This window comes from Furipterus horrens, unplaced genomic scaffold, assembly GCF_987537825.1.
Source record: "Furipterus horrens unplaced genomic scaffold, mFurHor1.1.pri manual_scaffold_10, whole genome shotgun sequence".
In the NCBI taxonomy this organism is placed as follows: Eukaryota; Metazoa; Chordata; class Mammalia; order Chiroptera; family Furipteridae; genus Furipterus; species Furipterus horrens.
Genome location: NW_028327180.1, coordinates 69,301,253 through 69,323,887, shown reverse-complemented (window position 1 = coordinate 69,323,887; position 22,635 = coordinate 69,301,253). Strand labels below are relative to the sequence as shown.

The 22,635-nt window shown below is 42.9% G+C and overlaps 1 protein-coding gene across 1 annotated transcript in view; it reads right to left on the bottom strand.

Annotated features, from left to right (window-relative positions):
• Nucleotides 1-8,821: 8,821 nt before the first annotated feature.
• Nucleotides 8,822-22,635, bottom strand: part of PRELID2 (PRELI domain containing 2) — a 58,347-nt gene continuing 44,533 nt past the window's right edge. The window contains exons 6-7 of the mRNA XM_090288078.1: nt 13,170-13,239; nt 8,822-9,305 (exon numbers count right to left, since the gene is read on the bottom strand). Coding sequence (XP_090144204.1) covers nt 13,180-13,239 — 60 coding nt within the window. The 3' untranslated portion in view covers nt 8,822-9,305; nt 13,170-13,179. The remainder of the gene's footprint in view (nt 9,306-13,169; nt 13,240-22,635) is intronic.

The window sequence follows — 22,635 nt, the reverse complement described above, 5'->3', positions numbered from 1 at the left end:
AGCTAGTAAATGGTGGCCTTGCCAACACTTGATCTATGACCTATCTTATTTGAGATGCTTAGGCTCATAAGATCTCTTTAAATTTGTTTCTGTATCTCTTAGGTGATCATCCAAACACCTCATTTTACAGATGACAACTAAAATTAGTCTAACCAATTTTAGCTCTGTCACCAGTAGTCAGGATCACAGCAAGAAAGAGAAGAATCAAACAGGGCAATTTGAAAGGAACTGAATAAAGGACTTTCCACAAGATGTATTTTTACACACACTCAGAAATACATCAAGTGAGCTAAAACGGAGTTTAAATGGGTAAATAAGATCACATAACAATGACATGACATGCCATACATAATAGTTGTGATCAGATTATCTACATGGTTTCCATCACATACCATTACTATAAAATTTCATTGAGGTCACACACTATTCCCAGTTAAGCCACTTACTAGCTGTGTGCTCTTGGACAAGTCACTTACCCACTATGAACCCTTAATTCCGTATCTGTAAGTCACCTCCTATCATCTTCTCAGGGTTGCTTCAGGGATTAAGTGAAATAATGGATATGAAAGTGCTTAGTAACTAAGCTAAAACATCCTCTACAGACATGAGAGATTACAATCACATGTGAAATGGGAGACATGCATGTCCCACCATGTCGTAACACGGAAACAGTCTTCTCGGGGCTCCCTAAGAAGTAGAATTTTGGCTCATCGCAAAAATGCTGGCTTTTGTCTAAAACTTTGCTGATGTTACAGACTTCTCACCAGGGACCTCTCATCATTGTCTCTGACATCCGGGAAATGCAAATCCAGTATCGTTTTAAAATAAAACAAGATGACAAGTTACAGTCTAGGCAGGTTCCTTTGCAATCACAACCTAACACTGTGACTGGTTCTTGGTAAAATGATTTCATTAAATCGAACAGTTCAATTTCTTCTTGCAATGTCCAGTGTTTAACCATTACTATACAGTGAGGACACACATTTATTATAAAAATGCCAAAAATCACAAGCACTTTGGCCTTTTTTTAAAACAAAGGTTTACTCAGGTTCTTTAAAGTACAAACACTATAGTGATGAATGAGCTACCCAGACCTGTTTTTGAGAAAAACATTTTTGTTTGAATGTACAAACTGGGGAGGCAGATTAAATGCTCAGTCAGTTGTGAAAAGGATTGTCTTATTTTTCTCTCTCATACTCCTGAGCAAGATATTTGGTAGGCCTACAACTATTAAAGAAATTACATTTGTAATTAAACTCTCCACCAAATAGAAATCCAGGCCTAGATGATTTCACTGGAAAATTCTACCAAATATTTAAAGAACTAACACCAATTCGGCACAATCTCTTCCTGAGATTACTGAGTGTTTACTATGTGCCAGGCACAGTTACATCTGTTTTCACATGTCTCAAACACTAATTCTGTCACTAACATTATAAAATAGGCCTTATTATTACTCCCTCCCATATGTAGAAAATAAAGCCCAGTGACTTCATGTACCCAGCTAGGGCATAATATAACAAGGATTCAAGTTTAGATTTCTGGGCTATATTTGCATCAAATCAGATGCTGAGATTTTGTATATTTTAATCTCAATGTGATGCCAAGTTTATTGTCAAATGTCATTTTGGTAGAGGGAAATTCAGATCTGACCACGATATGCTATTTCAACAAAGAAGTTGGGGTACTACCACAGTTGGCACTCTTGATAGAAATACGTGTGTTTTGTAAATAACAATAGAGGTTATTCCTGCTTGGCCATACAATTTCTACCTACATGACAGTTAAAATATACCTGAGGGAATAAACAAGAGAAGAGGTTTGTTATTGGAAAAGGTAAGAGCTTCACTATGACAGAACCAACCGCACCACTATAATTGCCAGAATCAAGAAGCAAAACACTACTTCATTAAGTCTTTCCGTGTTTGTTATTTTCCCCCAGCAAGACTAATTATACCCATTCCCATTGATTTTAACAACCACCCTGGATTAAACACTGTAGAGAAAGCAGCAGTGTACAAGTATATCTGAACTGCCTCCATTTAAGAAGAAAACAGTATATTGACAAATAAAATTGTGCTGACTAGTGTATTCTCTGAATAAAAGAGAAAGCATGACTGCTCTTCCAAAAAAAATTAAGAAAAAGATCATTTAAAATTTGATATTAGGCTCTGTCTGCTTCTTCCGTACCAGCCCACAGTCCAAGACCCCTCCCTGACCTGAGCCTTGGAAGTAAAGCGGATCTTTGCAACAATGTTTCCAGTCACTAGCTCCAGGCATGCAAGGGCATCCTTGAAAGCTGCTTCCTTTTCCCTACCTCCCAGCCCGAAACTCTGGGGTTTGTTTTTGGACTCCCCTGTTCCTGTAACAATAACACCAGGAAGAGGTTTCTGAGGCAGGTGGTGGGGAGGGATGTGGATGAATGCCTGGCTAATGCTTTGCTCTTCCCCAATTCTTCTCTGCAAAATCCTTGCCTGTAATAAGGCCCCAAAACTTTATTTTTTTTCCCAGGAAGAAATGGTTCTCATAGCACTGGGCAGAACAATTAACACCAAAGGAAACAAGTTATAATGCTGGTTTCTGACATCACTCTTACAAAAAGACTACTTTCCATACTGGGATATTTCCCTTTTTAATCCATTGCATAATTTAATCCAATTTAAAACTGTAATTAAAAAGCATAGCAACCTAGTGCCTCAGATGGGACTCCAAGTTTTCCAAATGCATAAGTTAGATCCATTCACCAAAATACTTGCAGAAAGCTGCATTGAACTTCTTTCTGCTCTATGGATAGGTTCACAAAAAGATATATGAACAGAGGGGTCTCTAAACCTCCATGCTGTATCCTCCAATTCTCTGAAATGTCATTTCAGACAATAAAGCTTTCTTCACAGTCACTTTCCCATTTAATCAGTGACAGGTATGATCTTGGTAGGTTTCTTCCCCCCTTCTTTCTCCCTATCCTTGCCCCATATTGTTTTCATTTTCAGTAACTACACTTTAGGGTCATTCATTCATTCAAACATTCATTCCATTCTTTCTGGCTGCTTTTTGTAATCTCCTGTCCCAGGGACCAGGGGAATTTTTTGTGTTGTTGAGTGATGGACAAGAATGACTTGGGTCTTGATGAGACTGATAACTACATCTTTCAACAAACACAAACAACAGAGGAGCTTCATTCCAGAAAATAATTTCCCTTCAACATCTCAAGAAACTGGAAATGCGGTCATTTCAAAGTTTGTACAACAGATGAGCTTTTGAATTGAGGGAGACACCGAAACCCAAAATGGGAAAACAAAAACATACAACTGGGCAGTTAGCATTTTCTCATTTGTCATCTGATCTCCAAGTTCATCCTGGCCCAACACAAAGAAGTAATGATTTCATCAGCAACCTAACAGATGGCAGGCACCGAATGGCCCTAACCTTCCCTGACAATGCTGCAGAATAGCTCCATGGAGTGTACATTAACAGGATGGTGGCTGCTATTTTCTCTCGGCCGCCTCCTGCGCAGCAGGCCCATCCAGAGCTCAAAGACATACATCTTCAAGTCCAGCAGTGCAGAGACTCCGGTAACCCTTTGAGATAAGCAAGGGTCTCGAGCTACTATGGGATCCTTTTTCTGCATGGAATTCTGTTCCAATAAACACAACTCAAACTTTTGCTCATAGAGTAGGCTGCGATGGTGGGGGATTTCTAGCATCTCTTCTCTTCCTTTAGCATTTAAGAGACACTGGAGCACTTTTTTTCTTAAACAGTGAATGATATTTTTCTGAAGGTTTAAGAGGCAAAACATCAGGGAGGTCTCGTATTGCAAACTCCAGAGTCCAGCTAGCTTAAGGGCTACCACTTAGGGAAGAACAGACATTACTTCTGAAGTTGGGCAGAATCTGCTCCCAGCTCCAAGATCACCTGGGGATTTTTATACAACCGTGATGTCAGGGCTACAACCTAGAATCCCTGGGGATGGGACTCAGGTATCAACATTTTTTAAAGCTCCCTATGAAATCCCCAGGAGGTTCCAATTGACAGTCAGGTATGCAAGAAATGCATGATACATCTTAAATACTTCATTTTAAATTCTACAAGTTGTTTCAATAAGTTAACTTAATTCTATTCAGAATCCCCACTGCATTGGGTTTGCCATTCTCACAACTCTACCTGTCCACCTGCTTCAGTCTCTCCAAGTCTTGGGTTAAGGTCCTGGGGTTCGCAGGGTTAGCCCAAACTAGTTAGGGCACCCCGCCCAGACAGCAGGGAAACAGATGCCGATGCTGCAGCCCTGAGTTAACAGATCTCCCAAGACCAAGCTCTAAGAGCCAGGACAGCCTGAAAGTAAGACACTTACGCGTGGATATCCTGTAACCTGCAATCACGGCGCACCCAGAGCTGCTCCGTGACTCAGGGGAGGTGGTCTCACACAGGCCAGCTTCACCCTTCTCCAAGGAAGGCGGGGCCTAAAGAGAACTGGCTACCTTCCCAAAGGTAAGATGTGCCCCTCACGAATTCAGACATTATCATCTACAACTGTGCAACCCGCTGGTGAGGCTTTGAGGCCACCAAACTACAGATTTCTGCGCTGATCTCTCTCCCCAGGGTGCATCCTGGGCTGACTTTTTTCTGCATGCATTACATGAGCCATCATTGTCTGATTTACTCAAGCGGTAACAGAGCCTGCTTTGCCTACTACTGCCATCTGTCAGTATAGTGATGGGGCAAACCTAGACACTCACTGGACCAAGATGAAAGAGAAGGCAAATCCTGCATTTCTCTTGCACACAGTAGGTGCTCAGTGGTGCTGTTTAAACTAAGGACTCTACCCGTAATGGCACCCAGGCTTTAACAAAAGAAAGGTTATCAGTATGGCTTGGACAAGGCATTCTGGCGACAAAGCACAGAAACCCTAATGCAGCCAAGTAAAAAGGGGACGAAGGCCAGGATACAGGAAACAAAGCACAGAAAGGATCGCTGAGCCTCACAGGTTAGGACGCAGTGGTGCTGTCCCCTTCCCTCTGCGGGACCCCGACTTCACGCTGCTGTGTGTCTGTGCTGTGCTTCTTTCCTTCTCCCTCTGCAAATGGCCCACCGCAGTCACCCAGTAAGTGACCTCCGCTTATCTCTGGGAGAAACGGGAACGGCTCACCTCAGGGGAAGTGGAGAGTGAACATAGGATTGGTATAACACCCTCTTCTGGGGCCACTGAAAAGACCCACGGTCATTAGAACACATGACAAACACAAGCTCCGCTGAATGGTGTGACACCCCAAGAAATTAGAATGCACGCACAAATATTAGCTGTAACACCTTTATTTCACGGTGGCCACAGGATCGTGTTTCACAGGTATACTGTACAACTAATTAATAGCTCCAAATCACAATACAGAACCAGAAACACTTGATCAATCACAAAAACTCGGCCTGAGAAATGTCCATTTGGATTTAAATCTATGTAAGTTTCACATTATGGAAATGTACATATAAAAGTACAAACACGACTGGGGGAGAACACAGATTAAAAATCAAGAGAAACCTCTTGTAGCAACATCTCATTAGGGCTGACAATGCAGTTGAGGATCAGGAAGGAAGTTCGAAGAAGGCAGTCGCGTCACTAAAATAATGTCACCAAGCCAATGCAGCAACATTCCTTATTTAACTGCTAGAAAAGCCTCTCAAAGTCCCACTCGGATCCTGGTTACTGTTTCCTGATACATAGTATGCAGTACATGGTCCTCCAGCTCACCATACAGCAAAGGAGAGGAAAGTTGCTCAGAGCAGGCAGGGTGCTGCTGGTAGAGAGAAACAAGTTAACAGTGAGGGGAAAGAACAGCTATAAAAACCACCGCAGAACTCAGATCGGAGCCATTTGGGGCCAGTCCATGTAGGGGCCTTAACACACCTAAACAGGACCTGGAAGAATTCAAAACCTAAATAATGGCCCTGCAAAGGTTTCATTAGCCTCACGAGATTTTGGTTTGCAAAAGCAATTAAGTGTCTACTAATAAGAAAAGGTCCCATGTAAATGGTTGAAATGAAGCCCAAGAGATGTGCATGTATAAGGAATAACCGTGAGTTGTCCATCCCATGCACACCAGAGTCTGATAAATGAGATCTTACTACACACACTACTTACATGAAACCAATATAAAATATAGCACCGTTTTGGTTTTATCCACCTATGATCGAAACCATAAAAGCTCCTTCATGATAAAAGCACCCCTACCATGCAGGGATAGAGCTTAACTCAGCTTCCCTCTGTGTAAGATCTTTATATAGGGTCCTGAGTGATCCACTGTATTGATCAGTGGGCCCAACAGTCTGCAAAACTGTCTTCAATGATAGAAGACGCAGAGGCCAAAACACCTCTGTTAAATCAGTGTTCCTCGAAATCCGGTCTGTGGAGCAGCAGCACCCACTCTCCTGGGGAACTGGCTTGAAAACGCAGATTCCCAGGCCCCAGCTGCAATGGCATGAATCAGAATCATGCCTGGACAACGGCACTTTTGCACCCCTCCCCAAGGATTCTGGTACAAGCACAAGTCTAGGACTCACTGGAGCAAACCATCACCTTGAACCATCACCTTAAAGGGTGGGACCCAGTCGGGGGGGAGACTGACCAGGTCTGTGAATTAACCCTCTCCCATCCATGTTCCTCATGTGCCTCATAAGGCTACTCCTGCTTTTGGAATTTCTTACACTAGACTACAGATTTTTTAAAATTAATAAAGTTAAATGTGGGCTTCTAAATGTTTCATCACAGGAAAAGGATTCTGACATACAATAAAAATGATCTCTAACCAGCCCCAATTAATTTTTTAAGAAGCATAAGATTCCTACACCATAGATGTGAAACCTGAAGCAGTAGATTGCTCGAGGACAAAAGGGGAATGAGGGAAAGTGTCTGATACAAGTCCAGAGGGTCACAGGGAAATGGGAAGAAAACACCTAAAAAAGCAGGCTTGGAGGAGCTGCGGAAGGCGATTTACATCTGGAAAAGGAAAATGCAAATCTATTAAATATTGGCTGGGATGTTTAGTCTAGTCCTTAACACTCTTGGAGAGAGGCTGGAAACTACTACCAAACATGTTTTGCTTGGCAAGCACAATGTTTTTAAACATTCTGAATTTGTCACCAACATATAAAAATCAGGAGATTTCTTTCTTTCCTTTTTTTTCTTTTTTTTGATTCTCTCTCTTTCTGGGAAAACCAGCCATATGGCAACACTGCTGGAGCCACACAGCTGCTGCCCCGTTTTGCCAGGCGCACACTCTGGGTGGTCCCTCCAAAGGCCACCGGCCGGCTCCCCTCATCAGATCACCCTCCAGACCCCTGCAGGCATTTGCACCAGCCACCCCAGCTTCAAGGAATTCAGGCAAAAATCAGCCTCTCTGTGCTTCACTATTTCTATTTTTAACAAAAATCCTTACTACACAGATCCTTTCCTACCTCAGAGGTATTAAGAAAGAAATCAGATAATGTCTGCAAATGAGCTAGAATTCATTGCAGCGTTCTCGTTAGCTGCTCAGTGGAATCACCTAGGGAGCTTTAAAAAGTACAGATAATTGGGTTCCACCCAGAGATTCCGATTTACTGGTCTGGGGTGTAAGCGGGCTGTCCGGGTTGCACCAAGCTCCCCAGGTGGTTCTAATGCACAGCCAAGGCTGAGAACTCCTGCCTGTGCAGGATGCAGGTTGTTGAGTGTGAAGGGTTAAGTTTATTCCAATGTCAATCTTGAATACAAGTCTCTTGCCTCTCACCTCTGTGATAACTCACGTCGCCTCTTATTTTTGGAAGTGGGCAATTATTCCAAAAGCCTACAAAATGCCATTTACAAATTGGAAAAGGAGGTCAAAGTGTGTTCTGGTTTCTACCATTCATTTTCCCTCCAACACAATTGAAGAATAAAACACTAAAGAAATAAAAAGAAATTATTCCAAGACACAAAACTCGGGCAGCACAAAGTATTCAAATACAATAAGAAGAGGCTCACAGTGGCAGATTTGTATTAAAAAAAATACAATTACTTTGAAATTCATCAATACACTAAGTGAAAAATATTTCAAATATTAAAAAAATCAATTTCCCCAAGACTTTCCATTAATGGCCCAATTTTTAGCTTAAGATGGATTCCAAATGTTTGCCTCTCTTTAAGCTTTCCGTTCGGTAATGTGCACTTATGGTTTGGCTTCTGATTATGGAAAATGCAAACTACTGTCATCTAATTTTCAAACAGTACTACTACCTTACATTACATTTGAAAAGTACATTTTCAAAATGGTTTCACATAACAAGAATGTCTTCTATTTACTAGACTTCTACTATGTACCAGGAATGCTAGGCACTTCATATATATATGATCCAAAATTGGTCCAACAATCTCACAATTAATTCTTTCACCCCGCTTTACACATTTTTTTTAAGAAATGAGCTTCATAAATATTTCAAATTATGGTCTACTGAGCTAGTGAGCGGAAGCGCTTGGATTCAAACCTTGGACTGTCTGTTTGACCTTCAAACCTGTGCTTTTCACACTAAATACCTTGTTTAATCATCACACCCCACAGGTAGTAAGATCTATGCCCAATTAGCCCCACTTTCCCAGTGAAAATGAAGAGGTTTGGATCTGCTCCATGTCTCAGAATGAGTTGGTAGGAGCCAAGATTATGCATATATAACCTTGCCCTTCTCCAACTGATGTTCTTCCAGCAGACCAAGCACAACTCACATGTTACATTACAAAAGCTATGCTGATGGCAGTTATGCAGTACTTGTGGGTCTAAATCAAATGCTCCTGATTGCTGAGAATCTTCAACATTACGACAAAAGTGGCTTCCCTTGAATTCAGGTCTGGCACAGTCCTGTCTATTCCAGGCCACCTGGGATTCAGGTGCCAGGTTCAATTCCTTTATCTGTCTCAGAATCTTCTCATGAATCCTACGAGCAATGAGGCAAATAACATAAAGGCACAAGCACCTGTCTCCAGGCCTGTCCTTGGCTGCCTGGACACCGTCACCAGGCAATCAGCAGGACTGAAGAAGAGCAACATCACCTTCTATGGGTTTTCCCTTTATTTGTAAAATCATAGAGTCTGTGCCATAAAAGTCCAGCTAGAAGGACTCATATCCATGAGTGTGGCTATTTGAGGCTGGCTCACAGGGGAGTGTCATTTCACATCCTGGCAGGAAGGTCTCCTCTTCTGTAAGCTGCTGACAGATGCCGCATCCTTAAGCCTGTTTTTAGAAAACTGTCATTGATGTGTTGTGTCCGAGAAGAGATTCTCTAGCAGAAGTAGACACGACACAGCTGCCCTGCAAGAGAAAGCAAGCAGATTTGATCACCTCGTAAACACGGCTCACCAGTCAATACTTGTTCGGTCTCGTTTCTGCAGCAGCTCTTAAGGGTCACTTGAGTTCTATTACTATGGATAGTTCTTGAAGAAATTGCATTTCTGCCTCCTAATGATCTTGGAACAAAGCAAGCACCTCATTTTATTAAGTCCAACTACCTAAAGGAGCTGGTTCAAAGGGGAGCGAAGATAGAGCTGAAACTGAGGTCTTAATCATTCCGATGTGAAAGAACTCTGCTATGTTAGCAAACTATACCACACCCGGTCTCCCAAAAGCCGGTGGCAAGAACAAACACATGTCAGGGCTATTTGTTTTATTCAAAAATGACAGGAAATCAAAAATCTATCCAATGGATGTGTCAGTAGCAGCACCACAAGCAAATTGCTTAGTGAGATTTATGAACCTCCAGCTTGGCTCGTGACAAAAATCACCTGCTAGAAGCTTTCTAATTGTCAAGTGTCCACTCGGATACACAGGTCAGTGGGTTGGTTCTGGGGAGCAACTTCAGGGCAAGGTTCCATACACAACAAAGTCACATTCTATGTGAATGTAAATGATGTAAAAGTTTTGGAAAGAAAGACAAATACCATATGACTTCACTCACATGGGGAATATAAGAACAAAATACATGAAGAAACGAAACAGAAACTGGCTGATAAATTATGCAAATTTGAAATGTGGTATTACACAGAAATAGTAAATAATGTCTCCTTATGCACATCTGTGCAAAACCCACAGAATGTTTTTATTAAAAAGCAAAAACTGCACAAGTCCAAAGCCAGCAAATCGGGTGCCTTGCCCACAGCACCTACACAAATGCCCCATCACACCGCTGTGTTATCTGTCCCATGGGATGGCTGTATTTCTGTGCCCCTGTGCATGTGCACCGGAATGTCTTGAGCAATTTTAATGATCACTATTGCTGGTATGTTGCCTTCATTGTTGTGTTCATTTTAATGCTTGGCTATGCCTTAAAATCACATTATCCAAGTGGTGATGATGGAGCTAATGCACAGAACATAAACTGTCACACTATTAACTCTGGCACAGAGGTAAGATGTGATCAAATGCTGCATAAAAAGAGGCCAAGCCACCACCGCAAAGTGCCCTGATGTTAGTTTAGGAGAGGGCATGGGCTAACCCAGTGGACAGAAGACTTTTTCTTAAAGGACCAGAGAGCAAATATTTTAGGCTTTGCAGTCTGTAAGATGTCTATCATAGCAATTCACTCTGTTGTTGGAGCTAAAACACAACTGGGAGCATAGCTGCATTCCAATAAAACTTTATTTGCAGAAGTGGCCAGCAGGCTGGATGTGGCCTGTGTGCTCTAGTTGGCTGATCCCTGCTCTGTAACTCATTCCTTTGACCTTTCCTTTTTTTGTGGCATTTTACTGCTCATAAAATCAGTTCTCCCACTCACACCACTCTCCCTTTTTCTGTAGAGTTAATTTTGAAAAAATAAAAAGTTCCATTAAAACAGACACATTTGAAGTTTGCAAAATCTTTGTAAAAATAATCAAGAAAAGGGTGGTTAAAAACGGGAAGCACTAAGAAGGTAATAACACTGCAGAAGCATCAGAGCCTCAAAATGTCCCATATCATGTGATTGGTGATGCTTGTATAACTGTATCTATCTGTCAAAACTCACCTAACTCTACACCTAAAATGGGTCAATTTAATTGTACTGAGATAATACCTCAATGAAGCTGAAAGTTTAAAGGTTCGGCAATAGCCTCTAACTTGTCATAAAGGTAGATTTGTGTGGTAGTGGTATATACCTATTACTTTAGAACTGCTCCTCTGAGAAAAGTTGTCATAAATAATGAGAGTTTGAATTATGTAAATCCTTCAGGAACTCCATTGCATTACATGCACATGCCCTGCACTGAACTCCTGGTAGTATCCAGATATCAACCACTTCACTTAGGAAAGGAGAATATATTACTTTTTAGAAACAATATAAAGCCCTGAGTTCATGGCTCAGCTCTCAAAACAAACTAAAAAAAAAACAAAAAAAACAAAGAGCATGAGTAGTTTAAGACGGTAGGCAATGCTTAATGTCCTCATTTTCACTGACAATACTTGAAATCAAAACCACAAGTTGGTGATTCTCTGGTCTCCTTTCTTTTCAGTTGTCTTTGCTCCGGTGTGGAGCCTGTCAACATTCAAACAGGGGGAAAGGGGGCACGAAGAGGCCGCCATACCAGTATCAGGGGAAAGTCACACAAAATCATTTCTCCAAGTAATCTGAAATCGACAGAATACATGACAACATTTCAAACTCCAGCTAACAGCTTTCAAACTGTCTCCATTCAGAGATGAAAACTCATTTAAAGCGGGAGTTCTCCGACTGCGGGCCCTGGACCGGCCGCAGCCGCAGCACTGCCCAGGGACTGGTTGGAAATGAATTCTCACACTCCACCCAGACCCAGTGAACCAGAAACTCGGTGGAGTGGTACCCACCAGTCTATGTTTAACAGATTCTTTCAGATGACTCTGACGCTCACTAAAGTTTCAAAATCACTACTTTAAAGTCTAAAAACCAAAATATACTCTTCCCGGGTAAGTGGCGTCCTCATTTTCTCATTTAACACAGAGCTGACTTCCGAAGATCCCACGCGCCAGGGCAAGATGGAACCTGTGCCCAAGGGCACGAACTCTACACACTGGAGGGACTTAGTGAGCCTTCCCAAACAGCAGCCTGGAGAGATGGGGAGACGTGGCGGAGACCTTCTCCACACAGCAGATGTAGGGGCCCACAACATCTAGATTCCATTCCAACATTGGCTGAACACCTGCTATGTGCCATGCCTGTGCTAAATGAAATTATCTTGTTTCCCCTTTCCAGTAATAAATCAATCTATTAGTATGTGTTAAGTATACAGAGGCTTAACATGAGTTAGAATGGAGTTAAACCTGCAAACAAGCAGGAACACTTTATAACTCTCAAATTCTCATTCACAGGTATGACCAGCATGCTTGGAATTCTGAGGTGCTTGCACATAAATGCTCCTTTTGCTTCTTTGGTTAATTCTCCTCAAACTTTATCACATATCACAATTAGAGTACCAGGTTGCTTATGCAAAAACCATATGTACTACAGTTTTAAGTAAACATAAGGAAATCTGAGGTAATTCTGAACTACCCAAGATAACGTTTGCTCTACTTAAAGGCCTTACCTTCTCTCAGATGTTAAAATAAAAGTCCAATAAATTTCATAAGAGGCAAATCCACCATACTCACTTATTTTAAGCTTTGATTCTCTGTTAAATAAATTTGTCCCACCCTTTACACTATGAAGACCATTCTCCTTGATGTGACAATAAACATTCAAGGAAAAAAAGTAAGTAATTCTGAAATCCCCCTGCTACCTGTTAATCCTACATTATTTGCCCTAGCATTTCAGACAGCCATCCCCAGTTGATGAAAGTATATATAACTGATAAGACATATTTATTGCACTGGCCAGTCAACATGCCCCTTTGCGCAGCTCTAAACCCCTCCTTTTGTTGTTCTCAGAACAATAAAACTAAAGCTTCTGTTTATCCTGAGCTGCAGTTTCTACAAATCCATGCTTCTTGGAGGGTTGTAATCATATCATATTGTACTGAGTGGTTTAAGCAATTTGACTGCCGTTGTACCCAGTACATTCTGAAAACCAAAGACCAAGTAAATAAAGGTATAGAACAGATAATGAAACACCTGTGCATACAACAGGGGAATGTATGGCATGGACAGCCCAGGGAGGCAGATGCACAGCACCAGGCATACGAGCATGAACACATGACCTGAGTAAACAATCCTGGTTGGACCTTTGGTACTCACTGATGGCTCTTTATTCAGCTGAGGGGGCACCACACTGCTCCTTCAGCAGCATCTCCATTATTCTAATTCCCTATGGAGAGAAGACAGGAAAATCAAAATGCCATATTCACAGACAAGTGCTTTTACATTTATCTCAACACTTCCTCTTCAAGGAATCCAAGTCATGGCCATATATTCATTTCACAAAAGTAGGCTCATAGTGACACCATAAAATTTTCTAATATTCTATCCATCAATTTCACATTATCTCCACGTGTGCCCAGAACTACTTGGGGAAATATGGAGGTTAGGATCTCTATGTTAAATATAAGAAGACAGTCCAAGAGAAGTTAAGCAACTTCTTGAAAGTGGCCCAGCTACTAAGTGGCACTGTCAGAGCTGGAATAATAATGGTAATAGTCAGTATTAATGGAACACTTACAAATGTGCTATGTTCACTGCCCAGGTTTTGTGCACATGCGCCTGGGTAGTAGGTTCTGGGTGCACCGATGAGATCCCCTTTGGGACACAGGAACCCCTTTCGCCACCTGCCAGCACTATCGGTGGCTAATGGCACACAACCAGCCTCTGAGCCAAAGGAACCACCTTACCTGAGATTACGTCCCCTTTCCGGGGGCAACCCACATCCAGTGACTGGTGGATATAGGGGTCTGAAGGCCTGGCCCCCTCCCATCAGTTCAGAACCACTCTGGGGGCATCCCATCTCCAGCTGCCCATGGGATAGGCTGAGACCTTCACCGCAACTGCATCACAGTTCCACGTCACCGGCGGCCTAGTCCTGCTGTCCTCACTCCCTCACAGGGGTCATCCCTGAGCGTCCTCTTCGGTAACCCTCTGCACCCACACCTCCCTCTCTCAGTGTGTCCTGACAGCTGACCTGGAACACCCTGTTTAATATGCACAAAACCTTGAACAAGTACTATGCTTACTCCTCATCTTACTGATGAAGCAACAGAAACTCATAGAGGTTTAACTAATTTGCCCAAAGTTATGCAGCTACTAAGTAACAAAGCAGGGAAAGAACACAGGCATGCTATTCTGCTTCAGGGGCCACCCCTTAACCTTCTCACGCTTGCTCCGCTGCTGTCCGTTCCAAACCACCTACCCCCACCCTGGCCTGTCAATTCCACTCTGGAGGAACAGGAGAGCAGATAGGCCCTCTTTCTTCCTTTGAGGATGAGTTCTGAAGACCAGAGAATAAACCGGCAGAGGAAAAGGCAGGGATGTGATGTAAATATGAACTAGGGTCTTAAGAAGATCAAGGCTGGATTCGGGGGCCTGGGACACACGTACTCAGGGACTGGAAACTAATTGAGAGAACACCAATGGTCAAAGCTAACGTACAATAGGATGGGTTCCCAGACCCCTCACAGGAACTTTGAATTCACGGCACTCAGGTAACAGGCACCCAGATGATTTTCATGATTGTGTGGTGCTGCGCGGGCCAACAAGGAAAAGGAAGGGACTTTCTTTGGGGGGTTTATTCTGAGCCACTGAGGGGATGCATCTCAAAGAGAAGATGATAAAATATACAGGGTGGGCAAGAGTAGGTTTGCAGTTAGGAGTATGCAAAACACAGTTTATTCTTCTATTATTATTTATTAATTATTTGCATTACAACTGTAAACCTACTCTTGCCCACCCCTGTAATTAAGACCAAGGTACACTGGAAAAATGTAACATTTCCTTAAAGGTTTCAGAAGGTCATTCAGATCCTGGCTGGCCATTATCACAAATATTGCCACAGCCTTGGAAGGAAGAAGTATTAATTAAAAGACCTGACAGGCCCTGGCCAGGTGGCTCAGTTGATTGGAGCATCATCCCATACACCAAAAGGCTACAGGTTCGATCCCCAGTCAGGGCACATATCCGAGTTTCAGGTTCAATCCCCATTCAGGGACCTACGGAAGGCAACGAATTGATGTTTCTCTCTCACATCTGTTTCTCTCTCTCTCCCCCCACTTTCTCTCTCTCTCTAAAAAAATCAATAAACACATCCTTGGGTGAGAATTAAAAATAAAAAAGATCTTGACAGAATGCCAAGGAACATGGAGCACTAGGTGGACCAAAAAGGCAAACTGTAGGACCAGGTGCACTGTCAGGAGACCAGGGTCAGAGTTCTGCCAGTCATTGTCCTGGGTACCGTGCACTAGTCACTTTTCTCAGGAAGTAACTTAGACCAGAGTGCAGGGGACTGCAAGGCTGCCCGGACAGTGCTTTCCACGCCCAGCTGCTCGCGGAAATTCCTAGGAACCCGCAAAAGCAAATACCGCTTCCCAGAGCGACTCAATCACAGCCCCCAGTGGAGGAGCCTGAAATCTGCAGACTGATAAGATGCCTCATGTGGTCCTGAAGCACAACTGGCCCAGCTACTAGAATTTGTCAATGGCAGCCTGACATCATTTCCAAGATCCCTTCCAACTCTGCCAGTCAGGGGAGCTGATGAAATAGTTCTCCTTAAACATGTCTCACGATAGAGTATATACTGCTATCCTGTACTTTAGAGCTGCTTCCTTTTAAAGAATTAGGGGGAAAGGAGAGGGTTAGGAGGTAAAACAACCAGTGGAATGAAATTTAACCTAAGGCCAGAATTGTTCTCACTTCTTCTCTCATTCATTCAACAATAGATGCAGCTAACAAATATTTATAGTGCACCTACTATGTGCACTGGCAATAAATGGTGAACAAACAAGTCCCTGCCCTCATCTAGCTTATAGTCTAGTGGATTTCCTTCCCCAGTTTCTTTCTTTCTTTTTTTTTTTTTTTGGTTCGTTTTTTCCTGGTTATTTCAACAAACCCCTGCACAATAATTAAATGTCTTCCTTCCATTTTCGGGAAGATTAGAAACTGCCATGTTAATGCTGTTCCAAGCTTCTTTTTACAGTGTGCGCACCTAAATGAAGATGGTATGTCTTTAAAGCCAGAGACGCACCCCCCTTCCTTAGGAAACCTCTGTGAACTCTCCCCATCTGTCTGTCTCAGTGAGGAACCCACCACTTACTGAGCTGAACACTAATTGACATACGTGAAGACGTTGAGTTTTGCCTTGGGAACTGAAAGATGTTATTTATTGAATCAATTATGTTAGCAAAGTGACAGATGATTTTTCTTTCCTTTTTCCCCCCTCTCAAAACACTTTAGCCTTTTTAAGCAGAACAGTTGGAAATAGAAAGCAGAAAATGGGGGCAGAGAGAGAGACCTATAAAGTGAAATTAAAAAAAAAAAAAACCTACCAGGGAGACCAAGCCATTACTTAGTACCTCTGTTTGGTAAAGAAAGACCACATCAAAGCCCGATCAATACAGTCCTTTCAAATAAAGTTTAACCGCTTAAAACTCAGCCCCCAGGATGTCAGGCTTAAAGGGACAAAATTTACAGCACTTATCACACAATGGGGCCTGAAATGCAGAACAAACATTAAGTGGATACACCTTTACAGATTTGGCTTAAAAGCTTTTTGGACTGACAAACCATAAACCAACTTGAGTTTATTATTTCTTTCCCCTCTGAGATCTGTCTTCCCTATTACAAGGCTACCTTTCTGTACTTGCCAACAGACACATCCGTGAGCTCAGTCAGTGTCATTTTCCCAGTGCCAGAGCAGTGCGGCCAAATGCATCCCCACAAAGGAGACCCCGCATTTTCCAGATGTGAAATGCTTTACGAATTCCCTACCCCGTGAGTCTCTGATGGCTGCGTATTATAGAAAATGAACAGCTTGTCTCAAGAGGAGGGGCAATAAGTTAGAACTAAAAGCGGAGAGATCCAGATAGTATATTTATTTTATCAAACTGATGTTTCCTTAAGAAGCTCTGATTTACCTAAGAGGCTCTGAAGAGAGTAATATTAGACCTTATGGAAATTACCAAGCTCTAAAGCAGTTCTCAAAAGACACACCTATGAAGGCTCTCTTAACAAAACAGAATTCCTCACTTAATTCTCACAATGGTGAAGATGGGAGTCAAAGACACGCAGTGGATATAATGCTTTCTTGTGGGTAATGGCTTTGGAGGGAGTACCATGCAAAGGATTGGGGTCCTCGTAAGGGGCTGCACCGATGCCTTGAGCAACAAGGATGCCTCCCTTCAAAGGGTGGTTAGTCCCTTGGGAAGAAACAGAGGAATGCAAAATAGCCAACATGCAAGACAGCCTCTGAGTGGGGCTACCATGTATAAAAGAAACAAATTCAATGGGAGAAGGGAAGTAGAGACGAATCTTGTGGGAAGGGAGGACTTGCAGAAGCCACTGGAAGAAGAGGGATTTGAGCTGGACCCAGAGTCTGGTTATGAGTGTGACATACAGAGACAAAGGGAAAGACTGACAGAGGGAGGCTTAAGAAAAGGCACTGAGGTGGGACCAACAGTGGCTGTGTAGTTAAGCAATCACCTGCCTGAGGGGTGAGGGAGGGGACTGGAGATGAGACACTTCCAACCTCTCCACCCTCCCCTGCTCCACCCTACACACACCCTTCCTCCCACCTTAGCTCTGCTCTTTCCTGGAAGAGACAACAGCACAGAAAACACCCCAGGACTGCATTGCCCCCGATGGCACTGTGATTATGCAATGACCCTATTAGAGAGGTTTAGGGCTGAGTCCAAGGTTGTGCAATTTGACTTAAATTCTCTAATCTTCGATTGCCACATCTTTAAATGGAAATAATATGTGTAATCTGGTTATCACAGTACCGAGCTTCTGGCAAACAGTAAATAAAGAGTTGTTCTTCAAATCTCTTTAATGATCATCTAATCCCACTAGAAAGGGGCTTGTATGCTCCAGAAGAGCAATGTCTGGGACATAAAAGGCAGGCAGTAAATGTCTACTGAATGAGTGAATCTATCAATCAACCAAATCAATCATCAGCTTACAGATGCACCACATTAGATGATAAAATGCTCAGAGGCAGGGAACAGAACTGACTTACATTTCAATCCTTACTAATGCAGAATCCGGCACACAATAGGTGTTCAAAATTAATGGATTATAAAACTAGTCAAATGGCTGCTTTTGAATGCCAGGATGATAAATTTGAATTTGGGAATTACAGTGCAATCAGCCCAGTAGTTAGAATTCTTGACAGTGTGGTTGAAAAGATCAGGATACCAAGGGTTGCCATAGGGAATGAAAGAACAAAACTAGGGAAGAAGAGAGGATGAAAGGGTGACAGATAAAAGGGAGGGGGTGATGTGGAAAGAACTGACAGTGAGGTGGGACTTACAATGGGGCCTGAAAAATCAGTCCGGGGAGCTTAGGAAGTGGCATGATTTCAGATGCTGAAGTTTGCATGATAAAACCACCCTCTTTTTGATCAAAGGATTTGCATCAAGTTTACTTTAAAAACCAAATGTCCCTATTGATTCTTATTTTTTTATTAAGTTGGTTTACATAAAACTTTCTTCAAATCTTTTCACTTTCATAGGGATACAGAGTAGAATGAGAACAGGTCAGTACCCTGCTTCACCCTCCAATAGTACCCACTGCTCTGACAATCGATCACTCTTTATCCTGGTTCCGAGGCTCTGAACCGCCTGCTTCCAGCCCACCTCACCCGCAGCTCCCTCCCTTCTCCCCCAACCACCCTACAGGTACACAGACCTGCCTTCTCCTCACAGGACTAACTTAGGTCCTTCTCCCCCCTTACCCTCCCCCCTTAACCCTCCCCCACCTCCCTGCACCCCCCCCCCTTCCCTCTGGTAGTCATCGTACTGTTGTCTGGGTCTGTGACTCAGTTCCTCTTCTCTCAGTTACCATTCCCTCTGTTCCCAGCAGGAACACACCCACATCCTCCAGTGGCCCCCAGCTCCAGGCCGTATTCAGACCTCAACTCACCTCCTCAGAGACTCCTGATTACCAAACTGGGCCTTAGTCTGGATCATAAAGCCCGGTCTTACTGCCTTTACAGCATTCCTCGCCATAAATAATTACCCTGCTTTTACAATATTGTGTGCTGCCTGTCACCCCTTCTCCCCAGGAGAATGTAAGAGACGGACAGACCTGGCCAGGGAGGTGGGGCGAGGGCGGATGTGCTTCCAGTTTTTACATGAAAAGGTAAGAAAAACACTACTCAAAGGTTCTCCAGGAAGAGATCTTCTGCCACAATAAAGCACCTTTTGATCCGATGCTGTCCAACTCTTTGCAGTACTTCCTCAACTATGAAACCGGGATAACGCCCAACAATAAATTGTTAAACTTCACCGGCACATACTGTGTGACAAGCACTGTGCCAGGCACTTTACCTGCACTGGCTTATTTTAACTTCCTATCTGCCTTGGTGGTTTATTACCTTTTGTTGGATGAGAAAAGAGGCTCAGAGAAATTAAGCATCCAGATCAAAATCACACCATCGCTCAGAAGCAGAGCTTTGACTTGACCTGATGCGCTCAGGACTGAGAGTCCAGGATCCAGGACAGTCCAACACTGGGGGCGGGAGTTTTCAATGAGATTGTGTATGTGAACACCTGTTATAATGTTGAGTACATAGCAAGAGCTTTTCCTCCCTTCCCTGACTCTGTTGAAAAAACCTGACAATAAATCAGATTTTAGTCTTCCTGCCGAAGTAAACGGCATGATTCTGAATATATGAATCAATATTTAATCACGTCTACAAATTATTTTAAACACAATGCCTTTCAAGTAGGAATATCCTGATAGAATGTATGACTTCAATATAATTTTCCCATAGTGGCTAATAAAGTCTTGAGTAAGATTCATTTTTATTTTGATAAGTAACCCAAAATCTTTAGGTATAACTGCAGAACATTAAATTGATACAATAATTCAGATGTCTTTGCTTGACATTATAAAGCTTCCTCACTCCCAAAGAATATTTAATCTCAATTTGTAATGGAAAAGAATATATCCCAAAATAATAAAATCTAAAAATTGGAGAGGGCATTATATTATTTAGTCCCAACAGAAAACTCTCAGCAAAGGATTAAAAGTGGCCCATCTGATTTAGAGAGGTGTTCTGGGATCAAATATCAGAATGAAAGATTACAAAGCCATTTCCATGTTGCCAATTTCAAATAAACCCTGTCCTGACATGAACATTTTAGTGGCTAAAAGGTATTTAGTTGTTGGTGTTTTTCTTTTTTATGTGGTTACTTCCTCCACCCCCAATGTGACTAAATTAGTCTACTTGTCATTTTTGTTACTTAAAAATATGACCTCTATATAATTTTATTGTTCCTAACTTGGACTTCATGCAAAATATGGCTTTTTCACCACTAATCAAGGCCAGCCTACCACCCCATGCCACATTCCACCTATGACATTTTACTGATCATCTCTTACCTGCTTAGCAACCCCCACTGATGGGAAGCTCTCTACTCCTCATTCCACCTGTGTCACCCCTAATTATAGCAGAACCTTCCTTCCACTGAAGCAGGACTGCCTCCGTGCCTGGCACCAAAATGACCCAGGACCAACTCTTGTACTCCTGACTGACAAACTCAAGAACAATAGGGTTCCTATCAATTCCCTTTATCAGCTATTTCTTCACTACTCATCAAATTTAAACTCAGTCATTTTTCCTTGTTTTCTTCCCTATTCTGAGAGATAAAATGATTAGCAACTTGCTTGTACATTTCATCAATGAATTGTCTATAACAGAATAAATCCAACTAACATTCAGATAAAAACAAATAGATGTCCTGATAATTCTCCTTTTATCTTTTATCTCTACCCGTCTCCTTCCCCCAGATTCATTAATTTCTATAATCTTCTTTACATGTAGGGCCAGTCCAGTGTCTTCAAATTAGGTGTTTCCTTTGAACAAAGTATAATTTTTCAAAACTCTGTTTCAGTCAAAAAACCATCTCCACCAAAGCTCAACAACATTGAGGTTAATGATAATTTACCAAGGGATTACCACATGCCAGGGGCTTTACCTGCATTATCTCATTTAATTTTCTCAACAGTCCTAGGAGGTTAAGATACTTTTACTCTCATCATTTCCAAATAAGGAAACTGAGCCTCAGATATAACTTGCAAAAGGTCATATAGCTAGTAAGTGGCCAAACTGGAATTTAAACCTGGATTTCTTCAACTCTTTCCACAGTGAGGACTTGGCAGGGTGGCTCTGAGGACTCAATGAGGCAACAGAAAGCTACTGGCACAAGACTGACTTTGGTTACCCATGACTTCCTATTCTCCCTGTGGCCCGAATGTGGCTACTGATTCCCGGACGGGCCTAGATCTGACCAGGGGCCCCTCACTATGGGACTGCACAACAAGGCACCCCATGCAGTTGGCGATCATGACTAAGAGGGAATGTCAGCAGGGCTGGCCTTGTGCTTGTTGATATTTCACACGGCTCATCTGACCTGTTCTTTACCTAGCCTCTGAGGGTAACTAATACTTCCGTGCGACGACCCTGAGCCCTGCAGGGAAGGGCAGCTTCCCCTTGGTCACTGAGGTCATCAGCAACAGAGACAGAATGAGAGTCTCAGGCCCGGGAAAGAACTCAGTACTGAGAGGCGGGGCCTCTACGAGGCTGTGCTGGCGCACCATGTGCCCCGACTTACTTAATCCCACAGCCAACCTGTGAGGTCCGTGACGGGAAGGAAATGAGACTCAGGTAGACTAAGAAACCTGATCAAAGGCACCCAGCTAGTAAGTGCAGAATCCAGATTAACACCCAGGTGTTCCCCACAACAAGAAGCAAGTGTCTGACATCAGCTGCTGTTCGACAATCTAACGCGATCCTGATACTATCCACCCAGAGGTAACATAGATCCCACAGGGTAAGGGCTCAGTCCTACAAGACACACACACTCACACACACTTCAGACACTAGTCACAAGCCCAGGTATCACCTGTGCTTCAGACCAACTGGGTGTAGGTTGGAGGTTCCAACAGCCCCATCCTTGGATTCAACTAATTTGCTAGAGCAGCTCACAGCACTCAGGGAAACACTTACAGTTACCCAATCATTAAAAGATACAATAAGAATACAGGTGAACAGCCAGAAGAAGTGGTGCATACGGTAGGGTCCGGGAGGGTCCCCAGCATGGAAACTTCTGTCTCTGTGGAGTCAAGGTGCATCGCCCTCCCAGTGTGTATGTGTTCACCAACCTGGAAGCTCTCCAAACCTCCTACTGAAAGGACTTTATGGAGGCTTCCCCACAGAGGCACAATCAATTATCAGTTGTATCGCCAGCCCCTTGCTGCTCTCTGGAGGATGAGGGGTGGGGCTGAAAAGTCCGAGTTTCTAATCATGACTTGGTCTTTCCGGTGATGGGTGGGTGATGGGTGTGATCCAGGAGCCATCCAGAAGTTACCTCCTTGGAACAAAACACACTCCTGGCGCTTTATCACTTGGGAATTCACAAGGGTTTTAGGAGCCCTGTGCTGAGACATGGTTAAAGACAACCATTAAAACAAGAGATGCTCTAGTGCTCTTATCACTTAGGATATTGCAACGGTTTTACAAGTTCTGTGCCATGGACTAGGGGCAGGGGCCAATGTA